At 36.6% G+C, this 25,657-nt stretch overlaps 1 protein-coding gene across 2 annotated transcripts in view; it reads right to left on the reverse strand.

Annotated features, from left to right (window-relative positions):
* Nucleotides 1–231: 231 nt before the first annotated feature.
* Nucleotides 232–25,657, reverse strand: part of TRIM23 (tripartite motif containing 23) — a 40,918-nt gene continuing 15,492 nt past the window's right edge. For both annotated transcript variants that reach the window (XM_067031039.1, XM_059062300.2), the window contains 8 exons: nucleotides 19,628–19,906; nucleotides 18,871–19,053; nucleotides 16,056–16,271; nucleotides 11,813–11,947; nucleotides 6,761–6,890; nucleotides 6,161–6,271; nucleotides 4,762–4,886; nucleotides 232–2,752 (listed from right to left, as the gene is read on the reverse strand). In XM_067031039.1, the coding sequence (XP_066887140.1) occupies nucleotides 2,573–2,752; nucleotides 4,762–4,886; nucleotides 6,161–6,271; nucleotides 6,761–6,890; nucleotides 11,813–11,947; nucleotides 16,056–16,271; nucleotides 18,871–19,053; nucleotides 19,628–19,906 (1,359 nt within the window). In that variant the 3' untranslated portion in view covers nucleotides 232–2,572. The remainder of the gene's footprint in view (nucleotides 2,753–4,761; nucleotides 4,887–6,160; nucleotides 6,272–6,760; nucleotides 6,891–11,812; nucleotides 11,948–16,055; nucleotides 16,272–18,870; nucleotides 19,054–19,627; nucleotides 19,907–25,657) is intronic.

Consider the following 25,657-nt stretch of genomic DNA (forward strand, 5'->3'; position numbering starts at 1 on the left):
CGCCTGCCGATGCAGGGGATACGGGTTCGTGCCCCGGTCCGGGAAGATCCCACATGCCGCTGAGTGGCTAGGCCCGTGAGCCATGGCCGCTGAGCCTGCGCCTCCGGAGCCTGTGCTCCGCAACGGGAGAGGCCACAACAGTGAGAGGCCCACGTACAGAAAAACAAACAAACAAACAAAAAAACACACTACAGTTATAATACTTAAGTGTGACAAATTGCAAATACGGAATCACAGAATGGTATTTCTAAATTTTTAATAAAGTATATCTCAAATCATACAAGTCAATCCCTATCCCATTTTGTTTTCTCTTAACCACAGCACAAATATAACTTTAATTGGTTACTAGCAATACTACTATATAGATGGTTCAAGAAACAGAATTTTTAGAATAATGATAGGACTTCTTTAAAATGATTTTATCATTTTATTGCTGTCTATACTGATCATATGTGTAATGCAAATAACGGCTTCTGGTAATTAATTATAAAGCATTCCAGAATTACAGACCAAGACTTTACACTTGAAAAACCTGCTTTACATAAACCATACAATAATATTTAGGCTTGATACAGAAATTCAGTGCCAGGAGGCTAATCCAAATAGACTGTATTTAAAACCTCTCTCTGAAGTTTGACATTTCCCAGAGGGAACTAGCAAGCACAATCTTAATAATTAGTGAAAGAATACAACCACAAATAGTAATAAGAGCCTGAGAAAAGTATTTCTTAAAAAAATAGTAACAAACAGTACTATCATGTATGTTATAATCAAGTCTAAACGCAATTTTTAAATTGTTTTAGAAATATGCTAGGAATGTGAATTTAAAAGTTAAGCAAAATTGGTAAAATAAACTTAATTTACAAGGAAAATGCAAGTTTACGTGTTAGTGTTAGACTTTTTTTTTTTCCAATTACCTAGTAGAGAAAATAGTTCAAGGGCTCACAGGCAAATGTAACACCTTTTTTATTTTTCACAGTTACTGCAATCAGTCAAATGTTAATTTAATTCAGAAGTATTAACTTATATGCACAAACTACACTTGTAACAGCATGACCTTTTACTTGAAAAATAAAGGATGTAATATTACTTATTTACACACTGCCCATAATACTGACGGACTTTTTTTTTAATGCTTTGTTTTCTAAAAGTTTTGTTGTTTTTAAACAAAAGTACATTTGAAGAGACTGAACCAAAACAGTGCCACCCAGGAGTCACATCTTATCATCAGACATCAATGTCCTCATAGCGTTTCAAATAGTAAGATTTAGGATTTAACCTCATCCTAAAGTATAAAGAGCATTTAAAAAGAAAAACAAAAACCATAAAATTCAATCTATGTTAATATAAATTGTACTGCCATAATAAGGGAGTGTCCTTAAAAAATGAAAAACAGTAAAGAGCACAAACTTTTTAAACTTCTACTCACAACACTGCATAATAAATGTGATGTAAACTTTTTGAACTTTTCTTTTCCTTAGACATGTTTCTCAAACAACTTTTCAAGGCCTTGTCATGAAAAGTCTTGATCACATTTTACTGTTAACATAAATACACTTATTTTGGGAAAACATTTTAAAGTAATTGTAATAAGCATTTTCTACTGCATAAATAACTTCTCTGTGGTAGAGGTAGTTTTCTATTTATATCTCTACCTTTTATGTAATACCAACTCTGGTTTCTGTGTGTAACTTACTACATTTTACCTATAGTCACTCTCACTGAAGAGTCAATATTATTTTTAAAAGACACAATGCTAAGTACTTTAAATATAGTGAAAAACAGAAGGACGAATTTAGAGCTCTGACCTGGGAAATAATACATTCAGGTTCAGCCCTGCAAATGGGTCTTTCATAAGTGAAGATCAACTAGAATATAACTGACTTTCACAGTTTTATTATTAATTGTTCTTCAGTGTAGTACTAATCCGACATCAGGCCTAGTTAGATTACATTTCATTCTGACTCACTGGGTTTTATACAAAAGGCTTTAGGAGAGCTTTAATAAAACACTAAAATATTAATTTTCTATAGCTTATAGTTCTTAGCATTAAAGGTATTCTATTATACTGAATGTTAAAGTAATCCTATTACCCAAAGATGCAGTTTGAATTGTATTTCATTAAGTCACTGCCAGTTTTGCTACTAAATACTGCCAAAATCCAGTGAAAAGCCAAGTTGAAGAAGCCATGCTTCACTTTCTTCATACAGAGGTTCCATTAGGCACTCAGTTGGCTATCCTTTTTCCTTTGAAAGAATAAACCTTCACCTACTCTTTGTGACTACTTCTTTCCCAATATATGGGTCACATATAATCTGAAAAACTTAAATAACAAATGTATGTTGAAAAAAAATGTATACCCAGTAAGTCCCTATTTAATCCAATTTAATCTGCTCCATCAGATATTTAAATTTTACTACAGTTTTTTAAAAGCAATATTGTACTGAATTCCCAAACTAAAATTCCTTTTATATATACATCGTAAATTAACTACCTTTGAGATGTATTATTTCTTACATATTATGTGCAAAATAACTCTTAACCACAAAACTTTAAACTGCTGCTTTTAAAATCAGGCAACATCCAATACTCCAGCAGCCACAAGTTGCCGTGAGAGCCAGTCCAACCCTTCATACAGTCCCATACCACTTCGAGCATCACAGCCCTGAATATACCAGCTTCGGCCGCAGCACAATTTATGGAGACTAAGAAGTTCAGTGATTTCTTCTACTGACAGAGCTCCAGCAACATCCTGAAAGATATATACACATCAGAATTTTAATCAGTCCATCAAAATTATCATATTTGTAATTATTGTTATTTATTTACAGTTCTGTTGGTAACATTCTAACAGAAGCCTATACTAAAGTTCAAACCTAAATTCAACTTTCAGTAATTATTTTAAGATTAATGAGAAAAAACTTGAGTTTTGGTTATAATATAGGTAGTCTATAAGAAGTCTTGCAATGAAATCAATAAAGGCTGTGCCCCCTGAATGAAAAAACTGCCCAGGTCATTATAAGGCATCAATTAAAAAAAATTAATACATGTACATTGTAAGAAATGGCTTTTACATAGGGTTTATATAGTAAAGAGTTTATTAAACTCTCCATGGAATTCCCTGGTGGTTCAGTGGTTAGGACTCAGCACTCTCGCTCCCAGGGGGCCGGGTTCAATCCCTGGTCAGGACACTAAGATCCTGTAAGCCACATGGCACAGCCAAAAAAAACCTCTACAAATACCTCTGAATACCCCTTCTTCCCAGAAGCAACTATCAGTTAAAAAAAAAAAAAAACTCTCCAAATACCCCTTCTTCCCAGAAGCGATCATCAGTAACAATTTCTTTCATATTTTTCAGAAAACTTCCATGCACACTCACACAAATAAACAGAAACATACTCTTTTTTTGTTTTTTACTTAACACATATCTTGAAGATAAAGATATCTTTCTATTATCAGGACAAGCACATTTTCCATATTATTTTTAACATCTGTATTGCATTCCACTGTAGGTGCAACATAATTTTCTTAACCAGTCCTATACTAAATATTTAGATTGAAGATGTGTGTTTATGTGCTATTACATATGCATACACATTCATATAAACATATGTATTTTTACATACATACATTTACAAAGTTAACTCTAAGATAACCTCAGGATATCTGTCTGCAGAATACATTACTAGAGATAGAATTACAGGGTAAAAGGGTATATGCACCTAAAACTTTGACAAAGTACTGCCATATTGCCCTCCAAGAAAATGTCTCCTTTTAATAACCACACCAGCAGTGTATGCAAGTCTGAGGATTACCAAACATTTTCATCTTTAACAATATGATAGGTGGAAAATGGTATTTCACTCTGTCTTATTTGTATATCTTTAATCATAAATAAAGTGAAGTATATCAGCTCTTAATAGTTTGCTTTTTTTTTTTTTATTAAGGGGAAATTCCCTGTCCATCCTACTCCTCTTATGACATCTAAGCCCCCCTACTGCACTAAAGAAAAGCATTCTCATCCTCCCAGAAGCTTTGTCCCAAAATCTAAGAATCTTCAGCTACTCCCCATCCTTCATCCTCCCCGTTTACTGCATCTGCCTGTCTCTACTCCCTTGCCCCTGATTAATTCTACATCCTACCCCCAAAATTACAATCCTAAAACACTAATATGATCTTATCACCAACTTTTAATGGTTCTCCTTTACTCATAGAATATAACCTAAATTTCTCAGCCTGGCCCTGGCAGGCCTTTATCACACAACCTCATCTGTTACTCTAGGATTTCTTCATCCTCTACCTACCCCTCACATACAGATCTCCTTGATGCTCCCTAAAAATACTTTTTCCTGCCTGCAGTGTTCTTTCATTCACATATTAATTCAAAGTCTTATCCATAATTTCAACTCTTATAGTTTCAATTCAAATCCTACTTTTTACAAATCTTACAAAATACCACCTTTAGAACTACTCTCCAATTTTCCTTAACACTTTGTTAACATTACTGAAGTCACTTATCAATTTTCTTTGTATTAAAAATATACATATAACATGCTTACCTAAATACATAGGAGTTTCTAGTGAGCATCAACTACTTTATTTCCTTCTGTATACTCCAAGGTACCAAGTACAGCACCTTCCATATAGATGGTACTCAAAATACAGAAGTTTTATATCTACTGAATTATTTCCCTTGAAATCTTAACAGCTACTTATAATGTGCAATGCTAAAATAAATATTCTGAAATAAAAATGTGTTACCTGTTTGTTAGCAAAAATCAGTAGCAAAGCATCTCGGAGTTCTTTTTCTGTTAACAACTTTGCAAGTTCACTGTGTGCTTCACTAACTCTGTCTCTATGACTGCTATCAACAACAAATACAACAGCTACCAAAAAAAGAGAAAAATATTCATTTAGTCACTTGTTAAGTTTCAGCAAATGGACTAAATATTTTAATGTTCTCATTAATATACTACGGTTAGTCTACCATCATTATTTTCACAGAAAGGCTGCTTATTACAGGAACACCTAGCAATAATTAATGATATAATCTCAAACAGTTCGCCTAACTTTTCAGCTGTTGTTTCCCCATCTGTAACAGGATTTACAATGCTTGCCTACCAAACATAGATTGTCGTGCATATCATTAATACTTTTCTCTTAATGAATGAAAATGTAGCTCTTATGATCTACCTACTGATGTTATTTCTTTGATTACTACTTGCTTTACCAAAAGATAGTGTTTTAAAAATAAATAAATCACCATCTTTATCTCTCCCAAGTATTCTCTCTAGGTGCCTGGCACAGCACTTTCCACAGATTGTACTCAAAATACACAGCAGAAACTTCATAAATATCTACTGAATTAATTCTCTTTTGAAATCTTTCCAGCTACCTTATGGCTAAACATCCCAGACTTTCAACTATTCCTCATGTTCAAAATTCCATTTTGTCCCCTAAATCACTGTCTCATACTAAACTTAATATCAAGAATCCCAAAGTAAAAATTATCTAGTCTTTCTTCTAGGTGGAAAATAGGATGACATATGGAACAGGTAGCATGAACACAATAAGCTTTATGTTGGGGTACAAGAGGCATAGTGTAGAATGGGGCCCAAATGTGAATAAATGCTAAGTGGAATATATGTGATATAACACAGTTTGGTCAAAAGCAAACCACTGTAGTTTCTTCTGCAGATAACAACTAATTGTGAATAGAAATGAAGGAGTGGAGCTATTGAGAGATTATAATGGGATAACTATTGAGTTGAATTTAATTGAATAGAGCAAGAGAACTATATACCACAAATTCTACCCTATAACACAATATTGCCAGTGATCATGCTCATATGAACACTAATAATATACTTTAACTGTTAAGAGCAGCAAGAGGAAAGTACCCTTAATTACCTACATATATAAGATAAATTTGGTCTTTATGCTAACTTACAGGTTTTCATGAAATAAACCAGAGTACATAACCCAGTCTTATCCACCTTAATTTTCTTAATAATGTGGAGCTTGCTACCAATATTTAAAGGTATAGTCACGTTTTTAATCAATGCTAAAATATCAGTTTTATTAGCTAAATCAATGAATTGAAAACTGAACTGGCATCCTAAAAATTTGAAAAATTAAGATGTAATTTTTACACTCTTACCTTGGGTATTGAGGTAATAATGTTTCCACAATGGTCTTAATTTATGTTTTCCACCTACATCCCAAATGGTGAACTTTAGATTTTTATATTCTACAGTTTCCACATTAAAACCTGTTTTTAAAAAAACTTACTTTAATACTGAACTTACATTTACACACCAAACACAGGCAACCCTGTTTATAACTGTGACTTACAAATTATCTGAATACAGCACTATCTACTGCTCCCCAACCAACTCCACTCGTGATAAACATGCATGGGGAAATGTATACCTTTAACCAGGGTTAGCCATCTAATCCACCAGAGTCCTTAAGACCTTGACACCCAAGTACCAGATCTGCATCACTACCCTAATCCTCAGCCAGGGTCATCAATCCTTTATTCCTTCCAACTGTCCCACCAATATTCTGTTCCTTCTTGCTATCCTCCCCATCCACATTTCAATCCCATAGCCACTGAATCTTGCATTTTTTCTCTGAAATGCTGGTGTCTTAAAGCCAATCTCCACACCAGATTGACATAAAGTAAGTCCCAATGAACTCAGCTATAAGCTAGGGTCTGTAAAATGTCCATTAAGGTAAAAGCAATACTCATACTTACCAATTGTTGGAATAGGCTGCATGAACTCATCCTGTTTTAATTTAAACAAAATAGTAGTTTTTCCAGCACCATCTAATCCTAACGTAACAACTCGAATTTCCATTTTGGGTCCAATGTGAACTCTATTGTCCTATAATTTTTTAAAAAATTAATCTTTTTATTTTGATATGGAGTTAAAAGTATTAGTACTTACACTTTTATTTATAAAATACCTTTGTTAATTATTGTCTCCTACTCATTTCTTAATCCATTAAAATCAAAGTTATAGTCCCCTATTAAAATACCCTTATTCTGATCTTTAGAAAGAGGAAATCAATCCTCATTGCTTTGCTAAATCTTAGCTTAGTAAAACTTACTACTTACTTTGTCTTTATATAAGTTAAAAAAAATACACATACCCACTTATTTTTCCCAGATTTTCTAACTCAACTGAATCCTCTTTAAATAAAATTTTTCATTGTGTTAAATATTTTAATTAAAAATAAAAAGTGATACTCACTTCCCATAAATATCCACTGTTAACAATTTCACATATATCCCTCAAGATATCTTCCTGTGCAGACATTGGTTGACATACACAAAGCAGATATACTTAAAAAAAAAATACACACTGCAACTACTACTTTTTACACTCAATAGTATATTATGGAATCCTTTCATTTCAAAACATATAGACCTACCTTTTTCTTTTAATTGCTTTATTATATTCCATGTATCACAATTTAACCAATCACCAACTGAGAGATATTAGGTCATCTCTGATTTTTTTTTGATATTAACAAATAATGCTGCAATGAACATACTTGTATATATTGCTAGCTGCATGACCTCTCTGCCTGACTTCTCCCACCTGTAAAATGGGGATTAAAAATTGTACCAAACTTACATAGGATTTTTGCAAGGATTAGTTTTTTAGAAGACATGTAATTTGAACTAATGGAGTTAGAGGAGGAAAAAGAAAAAAGAATGAAGAAAAGTGAAAAGACCCTAAGACATATGGGAATGGGAGTCCCAGAAGGAGGATACAGAAATAAAGGGGCAAAGAGATCTTACTTGAAGATACAATGGCTGAAAACTTCCCAATCTGAGGAAAGAAATGGACATAAAAATTCTAGAAGCTCAATTCCAACTCAGATAAATCCAAAGAGACCCACACTTAGAAACATTATAATCCAACTGTCAAAAGTCAAAAACAGGATAATCTTGAAAGCAACAAGAGAAAAGTGAGTCATCACATAAATTTGATTATTAACAAATTTCTCAGCAGAAACACTGCAGGCCAGAAAGAGTGGGATGATATATTCCAAGTGCTGAAAGAAAAAAACTGTCAACCAAGAATGCTATATATGGCAAAACTGTCCTTCAGAAATGAAGGAAAAATCAAGACTTTCCAAAAAAAACAAAATCTGAGGGAGTCATTACCACTAGACCTGCTCTATAAGAAATGCTAAAGGATTCCTTCAAGTTGAAATGAAAGGACGCTAGACAGCAACATGAAGCCATATGAAAATCTAAAATGGTAACAATAACTACATGGATAAATAGTAACCTGTATTATAATTTGGGTGCATAAATTTAATTCTTCATAGAATTGAAATAACACATGAAAAAAAACATGAAGCCTGTGCTAATAGGTATACAATAAAGATGTAATTTGTGACATCAATAACATAAAGTACAGGGGCATCGAGCTGTGAAAGAATAGAGTTTTTGTATGCAATTGAAGTTAAACTGCTATCTGTTTAAAATAGAATGTTATAATATAATGTTATAAGATGTTTTATGTAATTGCAATGGTAACCACACACAAAAAAAAATCCACAGAATATATACCACAGGAAAAGAGAAGGGAATCAAATATGACACTATAAAAAAAAATCAATAAAACACAAAAGAAGGCAATGAAAGAGGAAAGGTGAAACAAAAAAAACTATCAAGTTATGCAGAAAACAATGAACAAAATGACAACAGTATTTACCTATCAATAATCACTTTAAATAGACTTAACTCTCCACTCAAAAGACACAGTTTGACTAAATGCGTGAAAAACCAAGATCCAAAAATATGCTATCTACAAGAGACTCACTTTATAGCTAAGGAATACACAGTCTGACAGTGAAAGGATGGAAAGAGATGCAAATCTTTGAGATGCAAATCATACCCAAAAGAGAGCAGGTGTGGCTATCCTAATATCAGACAAAAAGATTTTAAGTCAGAAATTGTTTTTTGTTTTTTTTTTTTTTTTTTTTTTGCGGTACGCAGGCCTCTCACTGTTGTGGCCTCTCCCGTTGCGGAGCACAGGCTCCAGACGCACAGGCTCAGCGGCCACGGCTCACGGGCCCAGCCGCTCCGCGGCACGTGGGATCCTCCCGGACCGGAGCACGAACCCGTGTCCCCTGCGTCGGCAGGCGGACTCTCAACCACTGCGCCACCAGGGGAGCCCAGAAATTGTTATAAGAGACAAAGAAGTTCATTATATAATGATAAAAGGGCAAATATAGAAAGAATATATAACAATTATAAATACTTGGATTATAAATAAATGAATTAAAGCCCTAAACATAAGAACCAAAGCTATAAAACTCCTAGAAGAAAACACAGAAGAAAGGCTCCATAATATTGGATTTGGCAATGATTTCCTGGATATGACATCAAAAGCACAGTCAACAAGAGCAAAAATAAACAAATGGGACTAGATCAACCTTAAAAACTTTTGTGAATAAAAGGACACAATCAATAGAGTGAAGAAGCAAACTACAGAATGGGAGAAGATACTTGCAAATCATGTATCTGATAATAGATTCATATCCAGAATATAAAAAGAACTCCTACAACTCAACAACAAAAAAAATCAAATAACTCAATAGAAAAACAGGCAAAGGACTTGTACAAAATTCTCCAAAGAACTGGCCAAGAGGCATATGAAAAAGATACTCAACATCACTATCATCAGAGAAATGCAAATCAAAACCACAATGAGATATCACCTTACACCAATTAGGATGGCTACTAGTGTAAGCCATCCTGTTTTACTATTAAAAAAAAAAAAAAAACCCAGAACAAACAGGAAATAACAAGTGCTGGTGAAAATGTGGAAAAATTGGAACCCTCGTGCACTTTAGGTGGGATTTGTATAATATGATGCAACCACTATGGAAAACAGTATAGCATTTCCTCAGAAAATTAAAAATAGAACTACCATATGATCCAGTAGTCCCACTTCTGGGAATTTATCCAACAGAATTGAAAGCAAAGCCTCAAAGAGATATCCATATACCCATGTTCATAGCAGCACTATTCACAATAACCAAGAAGTGAAGTAACCCAAATATCCATCGATAGATGAATGGATACACAAAATGGGGTATATACAAACAATGGAATATATTTAGACAAAATAGAAGGAAATTCTTTCACATGCTACAACATGGGTGAACTTTAAGGACATAATGCTAAGTGAAATAAATCCCAGTCACAAAAAGACAAATACTATATAATTGCACTTGCATGATAAATTTAGAGTAGTCAAATACAAAGAAATAGAAAGTAGAATGGTGGTTACCAGCAGCTAGTGAGAAGGGGAGAATAGGGGAGTCACTGTTTATAAGGTATAGTTTCAGTTTTTCAAGATGAAAAATTTCTGGAAATGTTTCACACAATGTGAACATACTTAACAATACTGAACTAAACACTTAAAAAATGGTTAAGATGGTAAATTTTATGTGTTTTTCACCATAATAAAAAAATGTACATCCTCACAATAAAGTACCTTGCAGCTGTAAAAGGGAACAGAAAATGTCACTGTATACTGCTATGGACTGACCTCCAGGATGTACACATCAGTGCAAAGTACAAGGTAGAGAAGTGCATACAGTATTCTACCTTTAAATATGGGGAGTGTGCATGCAAATATATTTCTCTATTTTTTTTAAATGACAAATAGAACTAAGAAAAATTCTTAATGGTTTTCTATGGAGAAGGGAAGAAAAGGGTGGCAGGGTCAGGAATATAAGTTAGACTTCTCTGAATTAACCTTGCTTTGTAGATTTGATTCTGGACCATGTGAATGTTTCACATAATTATTAAACAAGATTTTAAAAGTTTTAAAAGCCACTCCCTAGGACTTCACCGGTGGCACAGTGGTTAGGAATCCTCCTGCCAATGCAGGGGACACGAGTTCAAGCCCTGGTCCGGGAAGGTCCCACATGCCACGGAGCAACTAAGCCCAGGTGCCACATTACTGAGCCTGCGCTCTAGAGCCTGCGAGCCACAACTACTGAAGCCCACGTGCCTAGAGCCCGTGCTCCGAAACGAGAAGCCACTGCAGTGAAAAGCCTGCGCACCACAAAAAAGAGTAGCCCCCATTCGCCGCAACTAGAAAAAGCCTGCGCACAGTAACCAAGACCCAACACAGTCAAAAATAAATAAATTAAATAAATTTTTTTTTAAAAGTGCCACTCTCGAAAAATAGCAAAATGGAATACACATGCCTTTTTAAATTAGGGGGAATCCACTTGAAAAGAGACCAAAACATATCAACCAAATGCCAAATACACACCTTGCTGGATTTTGTCTCAAACCTAAAAAAATTTTTTTGAACAATCTGGGAAATCTGAATACTAACTGGATAATGGATAATATTAGAGATTTATTATTCAATTTTTTAGGTGTGGTAACGGTATTTTGGTTGTGTTTTGAAAAAGAGAACAGAACCCGTGTTTTAGAAACGTGGAAATATTACATAGATGAAATGACCTATTAGGATGAAATATGTTGGGATTTGTTTCAAAATAACCTGGGAGACTGTAGGTAGAAAGAAACTAGGGGAAAGGGTAGATGAAATAAAAAGTTTTTAATTGTTCAAGTAGGTGATGATACAGGGAGACTCATTATACCACCACCTTCTATTTTCCACTGATACAGTCACTTTTTTTTTCCCTAATTCTGTGGTTCATTAATTTCGTAGTTGTCTCTTAGTTGATTATCATGGAATGTAAAACAATTATGATTTGTTCAAAAACACACCTAAAAACAAAGTATAGAATATATTACCTTTGTAAAAGTGACAGGGATGCTGGCATCTAACTGAATATGATCTGCAACCTCTGTAAACTGCTGCTGCTGCTTTTGCAATGTTTCCAGTAACCTTGTAATTTCTTGTTTTGCCAAGACAACTCTACAATCATCCTAGAAAAGAGAAGACAATATTTCTTATAAACTTTTTAAAGAAACAACGAAAAAAGAGATATCACTAAAACGCAAGAAAAGCTCATTTAACATTACAGTATTGAAAGTTAACTTATGTATAAATTTGACTAAGTTAACAATAATCAGGCATTAATAAATAATTTAAGAGCCCATCAACAGAAGAATAGATAAATAAAGTATGGTATATTCACAAATGCAACACAACCAAAATGAATGGCTGAATGAACTACAGGTTCATTCAGGTAAGAATGAACTACAAGGGGCTTCCCTGGTGGCACAGTGGTTGAGAGTCCGCCTGCCGATGCAGGGGACACAGGTTCGTGCTCCGGGTCCGGGAAGATCCCATGTGCCACGGAGCGGCTGGGCCCGTGAGCCATGGCCACTGAACCTGCACATCCGGAGCCTGTGCTCCGCAACAGAAGAGGCCACACAACAGTGAGAGGCCCGCGTACCGCAAAAAAAAAAAAAAAAAAAAAAAAAAAGAATGAACTACAATTACATGTGATGATATGAATTTCACAAACATACAGTAAGGGAAGAAATGACATGAAGAGTTTGTACTGCATAATTCCCACTTTTATTAATTACCAAAACAGGTCAAAACAAGGTATATATTAGAAATCAGGATAGTGGTTTATCCTTAGGAGGAAAGTCGCGTAGTTACTAGAAGAGAGTCTGAGGGGCTTCTGGGGTTGGTAATATTCTGTTACTTGATCTGGATGCTCATTACACAGTAATGTCCAGTCTGAAAATCCAGCAAGCTGAACACTTATGCACATATTTCTGTATATATATATATATATATATATAGTACTCCTATAAAAAGTTTTTTAAATAATTTAAGATATACAAGTGTTGGTTTAAAAAAAAAAAAGACTAAAGGTCTAACTGTGATGTCTCCCTCTCACTTTAGATTCCCAGGCCCTCTCCTCAAAGTTAAGCACTTTTCAGTTTCTCAAATATTATTCCAGAGATATTCTATACATCTACCAATGTATTCTTCTTAAGACAGAAATCTCCCAACAATATTTAAGCTACATGAGAGAAGCGATGTTGTCAGTTTTTGCTCACAGTTGCATATTCAAATTAGGTGATAGCAATTTGGTTGTTCCAATTGCCAGAACAAAAACTTTGAGTCATTCTTGCCTTCTCCTCCCTTATTCCCACATACAATTTGTCAACAAATCCTACTGAATATCTAAAATTTGGGTACTTCTATCCCCCACTATCCAAGCTACTATCCTCTCTCACGTGGAATTCTACAACAGTCTTCTAACCATTGAGCTCCTTCCTTCCATCTTTGCCCTCCTTCAATCTGTTTTTTACACATCAGCCAGATCCTTTTAAGTAAGATCAAATCATTCTTGTGCTCAAAACCCCACAATGGTTTCCCCAATTCAATCAGTAAAAACTGAAGTCCTTCCAATGGCCCACAAGGCCCTCCTTACATATAATTCCCTATTACCTCTAATTTCAGCTCCTATTACTCTCACCATCGCTTACTCTATTCCAGCCACAGTGACCTCTTTTGCTGTTCCTCAAATACACCAGGCATGTCACCCTAGGGTTTTTGCTCTAACCATTTCCTCAGCTGAAATCTTCTTCATTAAGGTGTGTGCTAGTTCCCTTCACCTTCTTCCCCTTTGAGTCTCTGCTCAAATCTCACCTTCTCTCAGTGATGCTTACCCTATTTAAAAATACAATCTGGGGCTTCCCTGGTGGCGCAGCGGTTGAGAGTCCGCCTGCCGATGCAGGAGACACGGGTTCGTGCCCTGGTCCGGGAAGATCCCACATGCCGCGGAGCAACTAAGCCCGTGAGCCATGGCCACTGGGCCTGCGCGTCCGGAGCCTGTGCTCCGCGATGGGAGAGGCCACAACAGTGAGAGGCCCGCATACCGCAAAAAAAAAAAAAAAAAAAATACAATCTGCTGTACCCTCATACTTTTTCTTTTCCCCTTAGCTCTTATCACTTTTTAACATACTATATAATTTACTTATTAGATATGGTTATGGCTTATTGTCTGCCTTCTCCTTGCTAGGATGCTAATTCCACAAGATTATGGCTTTTTGCTTGCTTTGTTTACTGACATATTCCATGTACCTAGAATATACATGGCACATAATAGGCACACAACAAATATCTGCTTAATAAACAAATCCTAACCATTCAGTATTATGCCTTGAATTTAGATGATGCATCAATTTTTTCTGGAGGGGAGAGATGATTTTGTTCTCAAAATTGGTAATATATATGTGATGTTCCATCCATTCCTCTGTTCAGTTATCTCTGTGGAGGAACTTTTAAGAATATTGATTGAGATTAGGGTTCTGTGTCCATAAATCAGAACAAAACTAATAGGTCCATATGAAGAATGAATCTAATACCCCAATTTCATCTGCGGTAACATAGTGAGATAATACCATGTCATTAACAATTATCAATCACTTTGACAAAATGCTTCAGAAACTCTAAAATACTTCCAAATACTTCTAAATATTTCAGTAACTATGAGCTTTCTTTTTAATAAAGTAAATATAAAAATACTTTGAAGTATTCACTTAAGTATGATTTAGGACATGATCCATTTCTAATTTTGCTGTGTAGCTTGAGCCGAACAAGTATTTATTAGGCTCTTTGTATCTCTAAATTCTTTGTATCTGGATAGATACATCCAGAAGGACAAATGTGCATATTGTATCATTAGGTTCAAATCAGGAGATAAAAACCACAACAGTCATATGAATAGAAAAAAATAATATGAAGAACTGTTAACTAGGTGTAGTTATTAAGTAGGCAACTGAAAGGGTAAAAAGAACTCTGAGGTATCATAGAGGAAACAACTGTAGGAACCAGCTACCACCCTCAGGGCTGGGAGAATAAAGGAGAGATGCTAGAATTATTAAAACTTAAAAGCTTATAGGAGGGATCCCATGGAGCTAAAATTCAGATCTCTAAGGAAAGTGGTCTCGTAGTATGAGCAGTGTCATTCACAGGAACCCCCAGCAAATGGGAACGCCCAGGAAACCGCCTCTACCTTTCAGCTTCCTTCTACTGTCCCCTATTGGCAGAGTCTAAAATTGCATGGAGGCAGCTGGCAAAGCTGGTATGTGGTTTGCAGAGTTCCAGTATCAGCATCACAAAGCAGAGGACAGAATAGAACTGGAGCTCAAAGACAACTTATTAAATGACATAAACATCAATTATTACAATTCAATGTGATAAGGACTAAAGGACTCAAGACTGATGTGGTTACAGCCTGGCCACATTCATTTAAGTCTAATCAGATATTTATGAGAAAAAGCTCTACAACAGTAAAAACTTTAGCTCTATGATGATTTGATATCAGCACAATCATTAGCAATATATCAAAAGATGAGAGTGACTGAAGCTTATCAGGAATTCCTAGGGCAATAATTAGCCTTAAATTGCACATTAATGAAGACAGATCCAAAATAGTAATGAGTAAGACTGGCATTTTTGTTAGAATAACCTTAAATCTATTTTAAAAGCACATTATCTGCAAACTGGGTAACAAGTTATTTATAATACCTCAACCATGAAAAAACACGGGTTTTCTGTGACATCAAAGTTAAGAACCAATAAATTAGAGCAGAGATAGGGAGTACATGCTAGAGAGGCACCCCACCTCCACCACCAAAAACAAAAAAGAACAAGGAAGGGTAAGTAGCTTCAAAGAACAGCAAACATTTGAAGAAGGATTTCCAATATCAGAAAAGGGAGACATAAGCCCATCAAGCAGAAAGAATAGTATATGCTTGGCAAAGAAGGGTTAAAGGGCTTGGGATGACTGAAGAATGAGAAGAAGTTAGAGAGGTTCTAGAACCTATGGTTTTATGGTGGGGAAGACACATGAAAGAAAGGACATTGATATGTTTGAGTGGGGCAACTGGAGGTTAGAGACCATGTCCTAAGCACAATGTTAATGCCCACAGTAACACAGAGTAATAATATAAAAATATTTATTAAATTAATAAAATAGACTAGTGTGTACCTCTGGTAATGATATACTTAAGCTTACAAATCCTCCTTCTTAAACTATGTCCTAATCATGTTTAAACCACATACCTGTTGCAAAGTCTTTTCACAATGGAGACAGGCTGTTGAAACCTGGGATAACAAAATAGTCATATCTTCCTGCTGCTGTCTGAGCCAAATCAGTTTTTCTCGAACATGAGCATCAACAACACTTAGAGCCATTTCTTCCTGACGACACAGAGTTTCATGTAGATCAGAAAAATAAGCTCGGACACATGATCGGGCATTCTCTGCAGTACCTGGTACCTAAGGCAATAAAAATAAGTTTTAAACAACTGTAATCTTAACCAAGATTTTATATGTGAATTAATGAAAATTTAAATATAATCTATATCCTTAAAAATCCCCAAATGTTTATCTCCACACTAAATTTTTCCCCTTAACCACAGCCTTTGGATATCCAACTGTTTAAATGACATTTCAAGCAACAAGGAATACCTAATCTCCAGTCTCTCCCAACCCTGAACCTAGTTTTCTCCATCTCAATAAATGGCAACTCCATCTTCCAGGTTTTTCAAGCTAAAAAAATTGGAGTCACCCTTAACACTTCTCTTTCGTATTTCACAACTAGTTTCTCAACAAATTCTGCTGACTTCAAAATATATCTAGAATCTGATCATGCCTCACCACCTGCACCTCTGCCAACCTGATTGAAGCCATTATCATCTCTCACCTGATTATTATAATAGCCTCCTCACTGGGCTCACTAGATTTACCTCTGCCACCTATAATGTATTCTCCACCCAGAAGCCAGACTGATCCTTTTAAAATGTTAAGTCAGAATGATAATTATTCTTTTGCTCAAAACTCTCCAGTGGTTTCCCACTCAGAGTAAATGCCAAAGTCCTTTATAGGGGATGTTCAACGACAGACTCCCTGGGAAAGAGACATCTGAGCTAAGACTTGAAGGAGGTAAGAGAGGGAACCATGTGAATATCTTCAAGGGCATTCCTGGAAGAAAGTAAAGCAAGTGCCTTTAAGGACCTTTCTGACCTCAACTCCTGCTATGCTCCCCATCAGTCATTTCAATTTAGCTAACTCAACCTCCTCAAAGTTTCTTAAGCACACGAGGCACACTCCAACTTCAGGGCCTCTGTACTTCCTCTTCTCTCAGCCTAGAATGCTCTTCGCCCAGATATTAGCATGGTTCCCTTTCTCATCTCCTTTAGGTCTTTGCTCAATGTACCTTCTCAGCGAGGCTGTCCCCAAACACCCCATATAAAAGTGTACTCCCCCTTTCCCTTATTTTTCTCCAAAGTATCTAATAACATACTTCTATATTTTACTTATGTACTGTCTCTCTCCCCACATTAGAATGTAAACTTTGCAAAAGCAGGTATTTTTGACTTCAACAGTGTCTAGAACTTCGGATGTGTTCAATAAATATTTGCTGAAGGAATAAATATTTCCACCATAGCACAAAAATGTCCAGTAGAATTTTATGTGATGATAGACATATTCTATATCTGTGCTGACTAATATGGTAGCCACCAGCTACATGCACGTAAAATGTACTTGAAATGCAGCTAGTGAGACTGAGGAAGTAAATTCTGTATTTTCTTGAACTGCTAAATAACTTAAACTTAAATAGCCACATGAGGCTAATGGCTACTATATTTGACAGAGAGCAGTTCTAGCATTATTCCCCAATGACTTAGCTTAACTTTGTTTCTTTACAAAAGAAAAACACTACTTTGTGTCTGTCCTTGTACTTTATATTCCTATCTGAAAATATCCCTTTCTTCTCTATAATTCAATTTTAAAATGCAATTACCACTACCACCTAAGTTCCTTTCTTCTCTTCACAGCCAAACTTCTTAAAAGTTAGACATACTTCCTAACACCCACTGACTCTTCATTTTACTGAAGGGTATCTCCTTTTATCTCACAGAAATAACAAATTCAACATCCAAATTAAACTTATCACCTTGGTCCCATTATCCCCTCCCAAATTCTTCTTCCTCCCCCATTAGAGCACAATATCACCATCCACCAGGTTGGGCAAGGTAGAAATCTAGGCATTAGGCCTGACCCTGCGAAGTACCTATCCAATCAATATTATCAATAAATCACTAATATTATCAGTAAATCACTATTCTACTTTAAAATCTCAAATCCATGTACGCCTCTCCATTCTCACTACTCCAGTATTATGGGCCATAAACATTTCTCAAGTAGATAATTTCAGCAACCTCACAATAGGCCTCCTTGCTTCCAATCTTGTTCCTCCTCCAATTCATTTTTTTATATTAAAGAGCAACCTTTCTTAATGCAAACCTGATTATGTTATTCTTATGCCAATTCTTCAACAGCTCATCACTGCCTGTAAGATAAAGTCCAAACTCTTTAACATGTCTAACAAGATGCTACAGGATTTGGCCCTTAACTCTCCAACATCTTTTCTTGCCACGCCCCACCCCAATACTCAAAGCTTCAACCACAGTGAACTTAGTTTCTACAATATGTCCAATTCTCACTTCCATGTATTTTAACATATGCTTCTCTCTCTGGAACTCACTCCCCACCCCACTCTTCTCCCTGACTAAATTCCTTCAAATCTCAGTTAGATATCACATCTTCTAGAAAGTCTTCTACGACTTACCCAAGTTATTGCTGTTTTTATGCACACTGCCAGGGCATCCTGTACTTCCCCCACAAAGTAAAAGTTACCACACTTCAAACTGGCTCTCTTCCATGATGGATTATAAATTTCCATAAAGACAAAGACTTTCTAAGAAATGTATTTCCAGTGACCAGTGCAGTACTGGCACAATGTAATTGCTCAATAAATCCTACAAGGTGAAAAAGTGGCAAGGAAAAGGGTGAAGAAGAAAAAAACCCATACATGTTCTGTGTGGGCCATTCCAATTCCATCTTCCACTATTTGTTCTCCTCCTTCAATGTGCTGAACGATTCCAACTAATTTTCTGGAATAATCTGAGATTTCCTCAGTGAAGGTCCGTATGCAATGAGCCATATCTAAAATTGATGCTCGGATCTGGTTAGCTTCTGGTTCCAATACTGAATGCTATAAGATGCAACATAGTTATAGAAAAGAACTCACAGTATTGACTAATGATATAAAATGCTACTTAAATGGCTCCTATTAATAAAAAAGCATCAGCCACAAGAGGCTTTTATAACACATTTACAAAAAACACAGCATAAGAAATACTAATTTGCCTTTGCCCCAAAACTATTTACCTTTCAAAGAAATAATTTAAAATTAGGAAGTCCATTTATTGCTAAACAAGAATCCAAGAAACCCTCTCTAAAATTTTACCACAAGCATTAGTTTGTCAACAGACATGATTATTATCAAAATAATCCAGTGCATTACAAAAACAGGCACACAAAGAAAAGAACTTTTGTTTCATGCTGGAAAGCCATTTTTCAATAAAGAAAGAATCATGAGGACCCTGAAATTTTTGTTATAATATTCAGAAAATAAATCTCTCATTTCTTTTCATGCTACCAAGCTCAACTCATGCATCATTTAGCTCTTCTTTGATCTCTACTCTTAGCATAAAAAACCAAGTCAGTGAAAATAAATGGTGGGCTGGTAAACTAGGTGGAGTCATCCAGTTTAACTATATTCATACCTTGTGACCTTGGTGTTTTCCATATTCTTTGCAGACACAGCACATGAGTGGGCTAGTTTGACAGCCATCTTCCAAGCAAACAAACTCAATGGCATGCACCTGATGCTGAGAGCACATGGTTTTCTCATGAGGTTTATCAGCCAGAGGCACTCTCCTGTGCTTTGCTAATGTCTTTGTAGAATGGGTAACTTGGGAACACTCTGAGCACAAATGAGTTGCACATACAGTACAATATACAGATGCAACGTGAGCGTCATCTTCATCACAACGAATGATGCTCTGATAAACAAAAAAATAACGTATTAAAACTGAACCCCTTTACCTAACAGAAAATGACTCACAGACATAGAAAACAAACTTATGGTTACCAAAGGGGATAGATAGCAAGGGAGGGGGAGGAGAAATAAATTAGGAGTTTGGGATTAACAAATACACACTACTATATATAAAACAGGCAAACAACAAGGACCTACTGTACAGCACAGGGAACTATACTCAATATCTTGTAATAACCTATAAAGGAAAAGAATCTGAAAAAGAATATATGTATCATGAATATGAATATATGTGTCATGGTTCAGGTGTACAGCAACCGAATCATGTTGCTGTACACTTGAAACTAACGCAGCACTGTAAATTAACTATACTTCAATTTAAAAAAAATTTTTTAAACTGAACCCCAATCATCATAACATGCCAAATTTTGAGAGACTGGTTCAAGATGGCAGAGTAGGACATGCGCTCACTCCCTCCTGTGAGAGCACCGGAATCACAACTAACTGCTGAACAATCATCGACAGGAAGACACTAGAACTCACCAGAGAACATACGCCACATCCAAAGACAAAGGAGAAACTGCAATGAGACGGTAGGAGGGGCACAATCAATAAAATCAAATCCCATAACCGCTAGGTGAGCAAATCACAAACTGGAGAACAATTATACCACAGAAGTTCAGCCACTGGAATGAAGGTTCTCAGCCCCACATCAGGCTTCCCAACCTGGGGGGCGACAATAGGAAGAGTAATCCCCAGAGAATTGGACTTTGAAGGACAGCAGGATTTGACTGCAAGACTTAGACAGGACTGGAGGAAACAGAGGCTCCACGCTAGGAGGGCACACACAAAGTAGTCTGTGCACCAGGACCCAGGGGGAAGGAGCAGTGACCCCACAGGAGACTGAACCAGACCTACCTGCTAGTGTTGGAGGGTCTCGTGCAGAGGCAGGGGGCAATTGTGGCTCACCTTGAGGACAAGGACACCGGCAGCAGAAGTTCTGGGAAGTACTCATTGGCACGAGCCCTCCCAGAATCTGCCATTAGCCCCACCAAAGAGCCCAGGTAGGCTCCAGTGCTGGGTCACCTCAGGCCAAACAACCAACAGGGAGGGAACCCAGCCCCATCCAGCAGCAGACAAGCAGATTAAAGTTTTACTGAGCTCTGCCCACCACAGCAACACCCAGCTCTACCCACCACCAGTCCCTCCCATCAGGAAGCTTGCACAAGCCTCTTAGATCGCCTCATCCACCAGAGGACAGACAGCAGAAGCAAGAAGAACTACAATCCTGCAGCCTGTGGAACAAAAACCACATTCACAGAAAGATAGACAAGATGAAAAGGCAGAGGGCTATGTAGCAGATGAAGGAACAAGATAAAACCCCAGAAAAACAACGAAATGAAGGGGAGATAGGCAACCTTCCAGAAAAAGAATTCAGAATAATGATAGTGAAGAAGATCCAGGACCTCGGGGTTGGGGGGGGAATGGAGGCAAGGGTCAAGAAGATGGAAGAAATGTTTAACAAAGACCTAGAAGAATTAAAGAACAAACAAACAGAGAGGAACAATACAATAACTGAAATGAAAACTACACTAGAAGGAATCAACAGCAGAATAACTGAGGCAGAAGAACAGATATGTGACCTGGAAGAGAAAATGGTGGAAATCACTGCCACAGAACAGAATAAAGAAAAAAGAATGAAAAGAAATGAAGACAGCCTAAGAGACTGCTGGGACAACATTAAATGCACCAACATTCACATTATAGGGGTTCCAGAAGGAGAAGAGAGCGAGAAAGGACCTGAGAAAATATTTGAAGAGATTATAGTTGAAAACTTCCCTAACATGGGAAAGGAAATAACCACCCAAGTCCAGGAAGCGCAAAGAGTTCCAGGGAGGATAAACCCAAGGAAAAACACACCCAGACACATAGTAATCAAACTGACAAAAATTAAAGACAAAGAAAAAGTATTAAAAGCAATAAGGGAAAAACAAAAAATAACATATAAGGGAACTCCCCGTAAGGTTAACCACTGATTTATCAGCAGAAACTCAGCAAACCAGAAGGGAGTGGTACAATATATTTAAAATGATGAAAGGGAAGAAGCTGCAACCAAGAATACTCTACCCAGTAAGGATCTCATTCAGATTTGATGGAGAAATCAAAAGCTTTACAGACAAACAAAAGCTAAGAGAACTCAGCACCACCAAACCAGCTCTACAACAAATGCCAAAGGAACTTCTCTAAGCGGGAAACACAAGAGAAGAAAAGGACCTACAAAAACAAACCCAAAACAATTAAGAAAATGGTAATAGGAACATACATATCGATAATCACCTTAAATGTGAATGGATTAAATGCTCTAACCAAAAGACTCAGGCTTGCTGAATGGATACAAAAACAAGACCCATATAGATGCTGTCTACAAGAGACCCACTTCAGACCTAGGGACACATACAGACAGAAAGTGAGGGGATGGAAAAAACAGTTCATGAAAATGGAAATCAAAAGAAAGCTGGAGGGGCTTCCCTGGTGGCGCAGTGGTTGAGAATCCACCTGCCGATGCAGGGGACACGGGTTCATGCCCTGGTCCGGGAAGATCCCACATGCCGCGGAGCAATTAAGCCCGTGAGCCATGGCCGCTAGGCCTGCGCGTCCGGAGCCTGTGCTCCGCAACGGGAGAGGCCACAGCAGTGAGAGGCCCGCATACCGCAAAAAAAAAAAAAAAAAAAAAAAAAAAAAAAAAAAAAAAAAAGAAAGCTGGAGTAGCAATACTCATATCAGATAAAATAGACTTTAAAATAAAGGATGTTACAAGAGACAAGGAAGGACACTACATAATGATCAAGGGATCAATCTAAAAGGAAGATATAACAATTATAAACGTACACGCACCCAACATAGGAGCACCTCAATACATAAGGCAAATGCTAACAGCTATAAAAGGGGAAATCAACAGTAACACAACAATAGTGGGGGACTTTAACACCTCACTTACACCAATGGACAGACAATCCAGACAGAAAATTAATAAGAAAACATAAGCTTTAAATGACACAATAAACCAGATAGATTTAATTGATATTTATAGGACATTCCATCTGAAAGCAGCAGATTACACTTTCCTCTCAAGTGCACATGGAACATTCTCCAGGATAGATTACCTCTTGGGTCACAAATCAAGCCTTGGTAAATATAAGAAACTTGAAATCGTATCAAGCATCTTTTCCGACCACAATGCTATGAGATTAGAAATCAATTACAGGAAAGAAAATGTGAAAAACATAAACACGTGGAGGGTAAACAATATGCTATGAAGTAACCAAGAGATCACCGAAGAAATCAAACAGGAAAACAAAAAATACCTAGAGACCAAATGACAAGAAAAACATGACGACCCAAAACCTATGGGATGCAGCAAAAGCAGTTCTAAAAGAGAAGTTTATAGCAAAACAATCCTATCTCAAGAAACAAGAAAAATCTCAAATAAACAATCTAAACTTACACCTAAACGAACTAGAAAAAGAAGAACAAAAAAAACCCAAAGTCAGCAGAAGGAAAGAATCATAAAGATCAGAGCAGAAATAAATGAAATAGAAACAAAGAAAACAATAGCAAAGGTCAATAAAACTAAAAGCTGGCTCTTTGAGAAATAAACATAATTGATAAACCTTTAGCCAGACTCATCAAGAAAAAGACAGAAAGGACTCAAATCAATAAAATTAGAAATGAAAAAGGAGAAGTTACAAAAGACATCACAGAAATACAAAGCATCCTAAGAGACTACTACAAGCAACTCTATGCCAATAAAATGGACAACCTGGAACAAATGGACAAATTCTTAGAAGGGTATAACCTTCCAGGACTGAATCACGAAGAAATAGAAAATATGAACAGACCAATCACAAGTAATGAAATTGAAACTGTGATTAAAAATCTTCCAACAAACAAAAGTCCAGAACCAGATGGCTTCACAAGTGAATTCTATCAAACATTCAGAGAAGAGCTAACACCCATCCTTCTCAAACTCTTCCAAAAAATTGCTGAGGAAGGAACACTCCCAAACTCACTCTATGAGGCCACCATCACCCTGATACCAAAACCAGACAAGGATACTACAAAAAAAGAAAATTACAGACCAATATCACTGATGAATACAGATGCAAAAATCCTCAACAAAATACTAGCAAACTGACTCCAACAATACATTAAAATGATCATACACCATGACCAAGTTAGATTATCTCAGGGATGCAAGGATTCTTCAATATTCACAAATGAATCATGTGATACACCATGCTTATTTTTGTTTTTATTTCCATTACTCTAGGAGTAATGGGTCAAAAAAGATCAGCAGACTTAAAAGTTTTTGCACAGCAAAAGAAACTATAAATGAGACAAAAAGACAACCCTCAGAATGGGAGGAAATATTTGCAAATGAATCAATGGACAAAGGATCAATTTCCAAAATATATAAATAGCCCATGCAGCTCAATATCAAAAAAACAAACAACCCAATCAAAAAATGAGCAGAAGACCTAAATAGTCATTTCTCCAAAGAAGACATATAGATGGCCAAGAGGCACATAAAAAGCTGTTCAACATCACTAATTATTAGAGAAATGCAAATCAAAACTACAGTGAGGTATCACCTCACACTGGTTAGAATGGGCATCATCAGAAAATCTACAAACAACAAATGCTGCAGAGGGTGTGGAGAAAAGGGAACCCTCTTGCATTGTTGGTGGGAATGTAAATCAATACAGCCACTATGGAGAACAGTATGGAGTTTCCTTAAAAACATTAAAAATAGAATTACCATACAACCCAGCAATCCCAATCCTAGGCATATACCCAGAGAAAACCATAATTCAAAAACACACACACTGGCTTCCCTGGTGGCATGGTGGTTGAGAATCTGCCTGCCGGAGCAGGTGACACAGGTTCAAGTCCTGGTGTGGGAGGAACCCACATGCTGCGGAGCAACTAAGCCCATGCACAACAGCTGCTGAGCCTGTGCTCTAGAGCCTGCAAACCACAAGTACTGAAGCCCATGCGCCTAGAGCCCATGCTCCACAACGAGAGGCCACCACAATGAGAAGCCCACTCGCCGCAACTAGAGAAGGCCCGCTTGCAGCAGCGAAGACCCAACACAGCCAAATAAATAAATAAATAAAATAATAAATTTTTTTAAAATAGCGACTCCTATTTAATAATAATTTTAAAAAGACACATGCACCCCAATATTCATTGCAACACTATTTACAATAGCCAGGTCATGGAAGCAACCTAAATGCCCATCAACAGAAGAATGGTTAAAGAAGACATGGTACATATATATACAATGCAAGGTTATTCAGCCATAAAAAGGAACGAAATTGGGTCATTTGTAGAGACGTGGATGGACCTAGAGACTGTCATACAGAGTGAAGTAAGTCAGAAAGAGAAAAACAAATATCGTATACTAATACATATATGTGGAATCTAGAAAAATGGTACAGATGAACGGGTCTGCAGGGCAGAAATTGAGATAAAGATGTAGAGAACAAACATATGGACACAAAGGGAGGAAAGCAGGGGGTGGGGGGGTGTGATGAACTGGGAGATTGGGATTGACATATATACACTAATATGTATAAAATAGTTAACTAATAAGAACCTTCTGTATAGCACAGGGAACTCCACTTCGCTGTACAGTAGAAACACAACACTGTAAAACAACCATACCCCAGTTAAAAGAAAAAAAAAGAAAAGA

The sequence above is a fragment of the Kogia breviceps genome, chromosome 4 (assembly GCF_026419965.1).
Source record: "Kogia breviceps isolate mKogBre1 chromosome 4, mKogBre1 haplotype 1, whole genome shotgun sequence".
NCBI lineage: Eukaryota > Metazoa > Chordata > Mammalia > Artiodactyla > Physeteridae > Kogia > Kogia breviceps.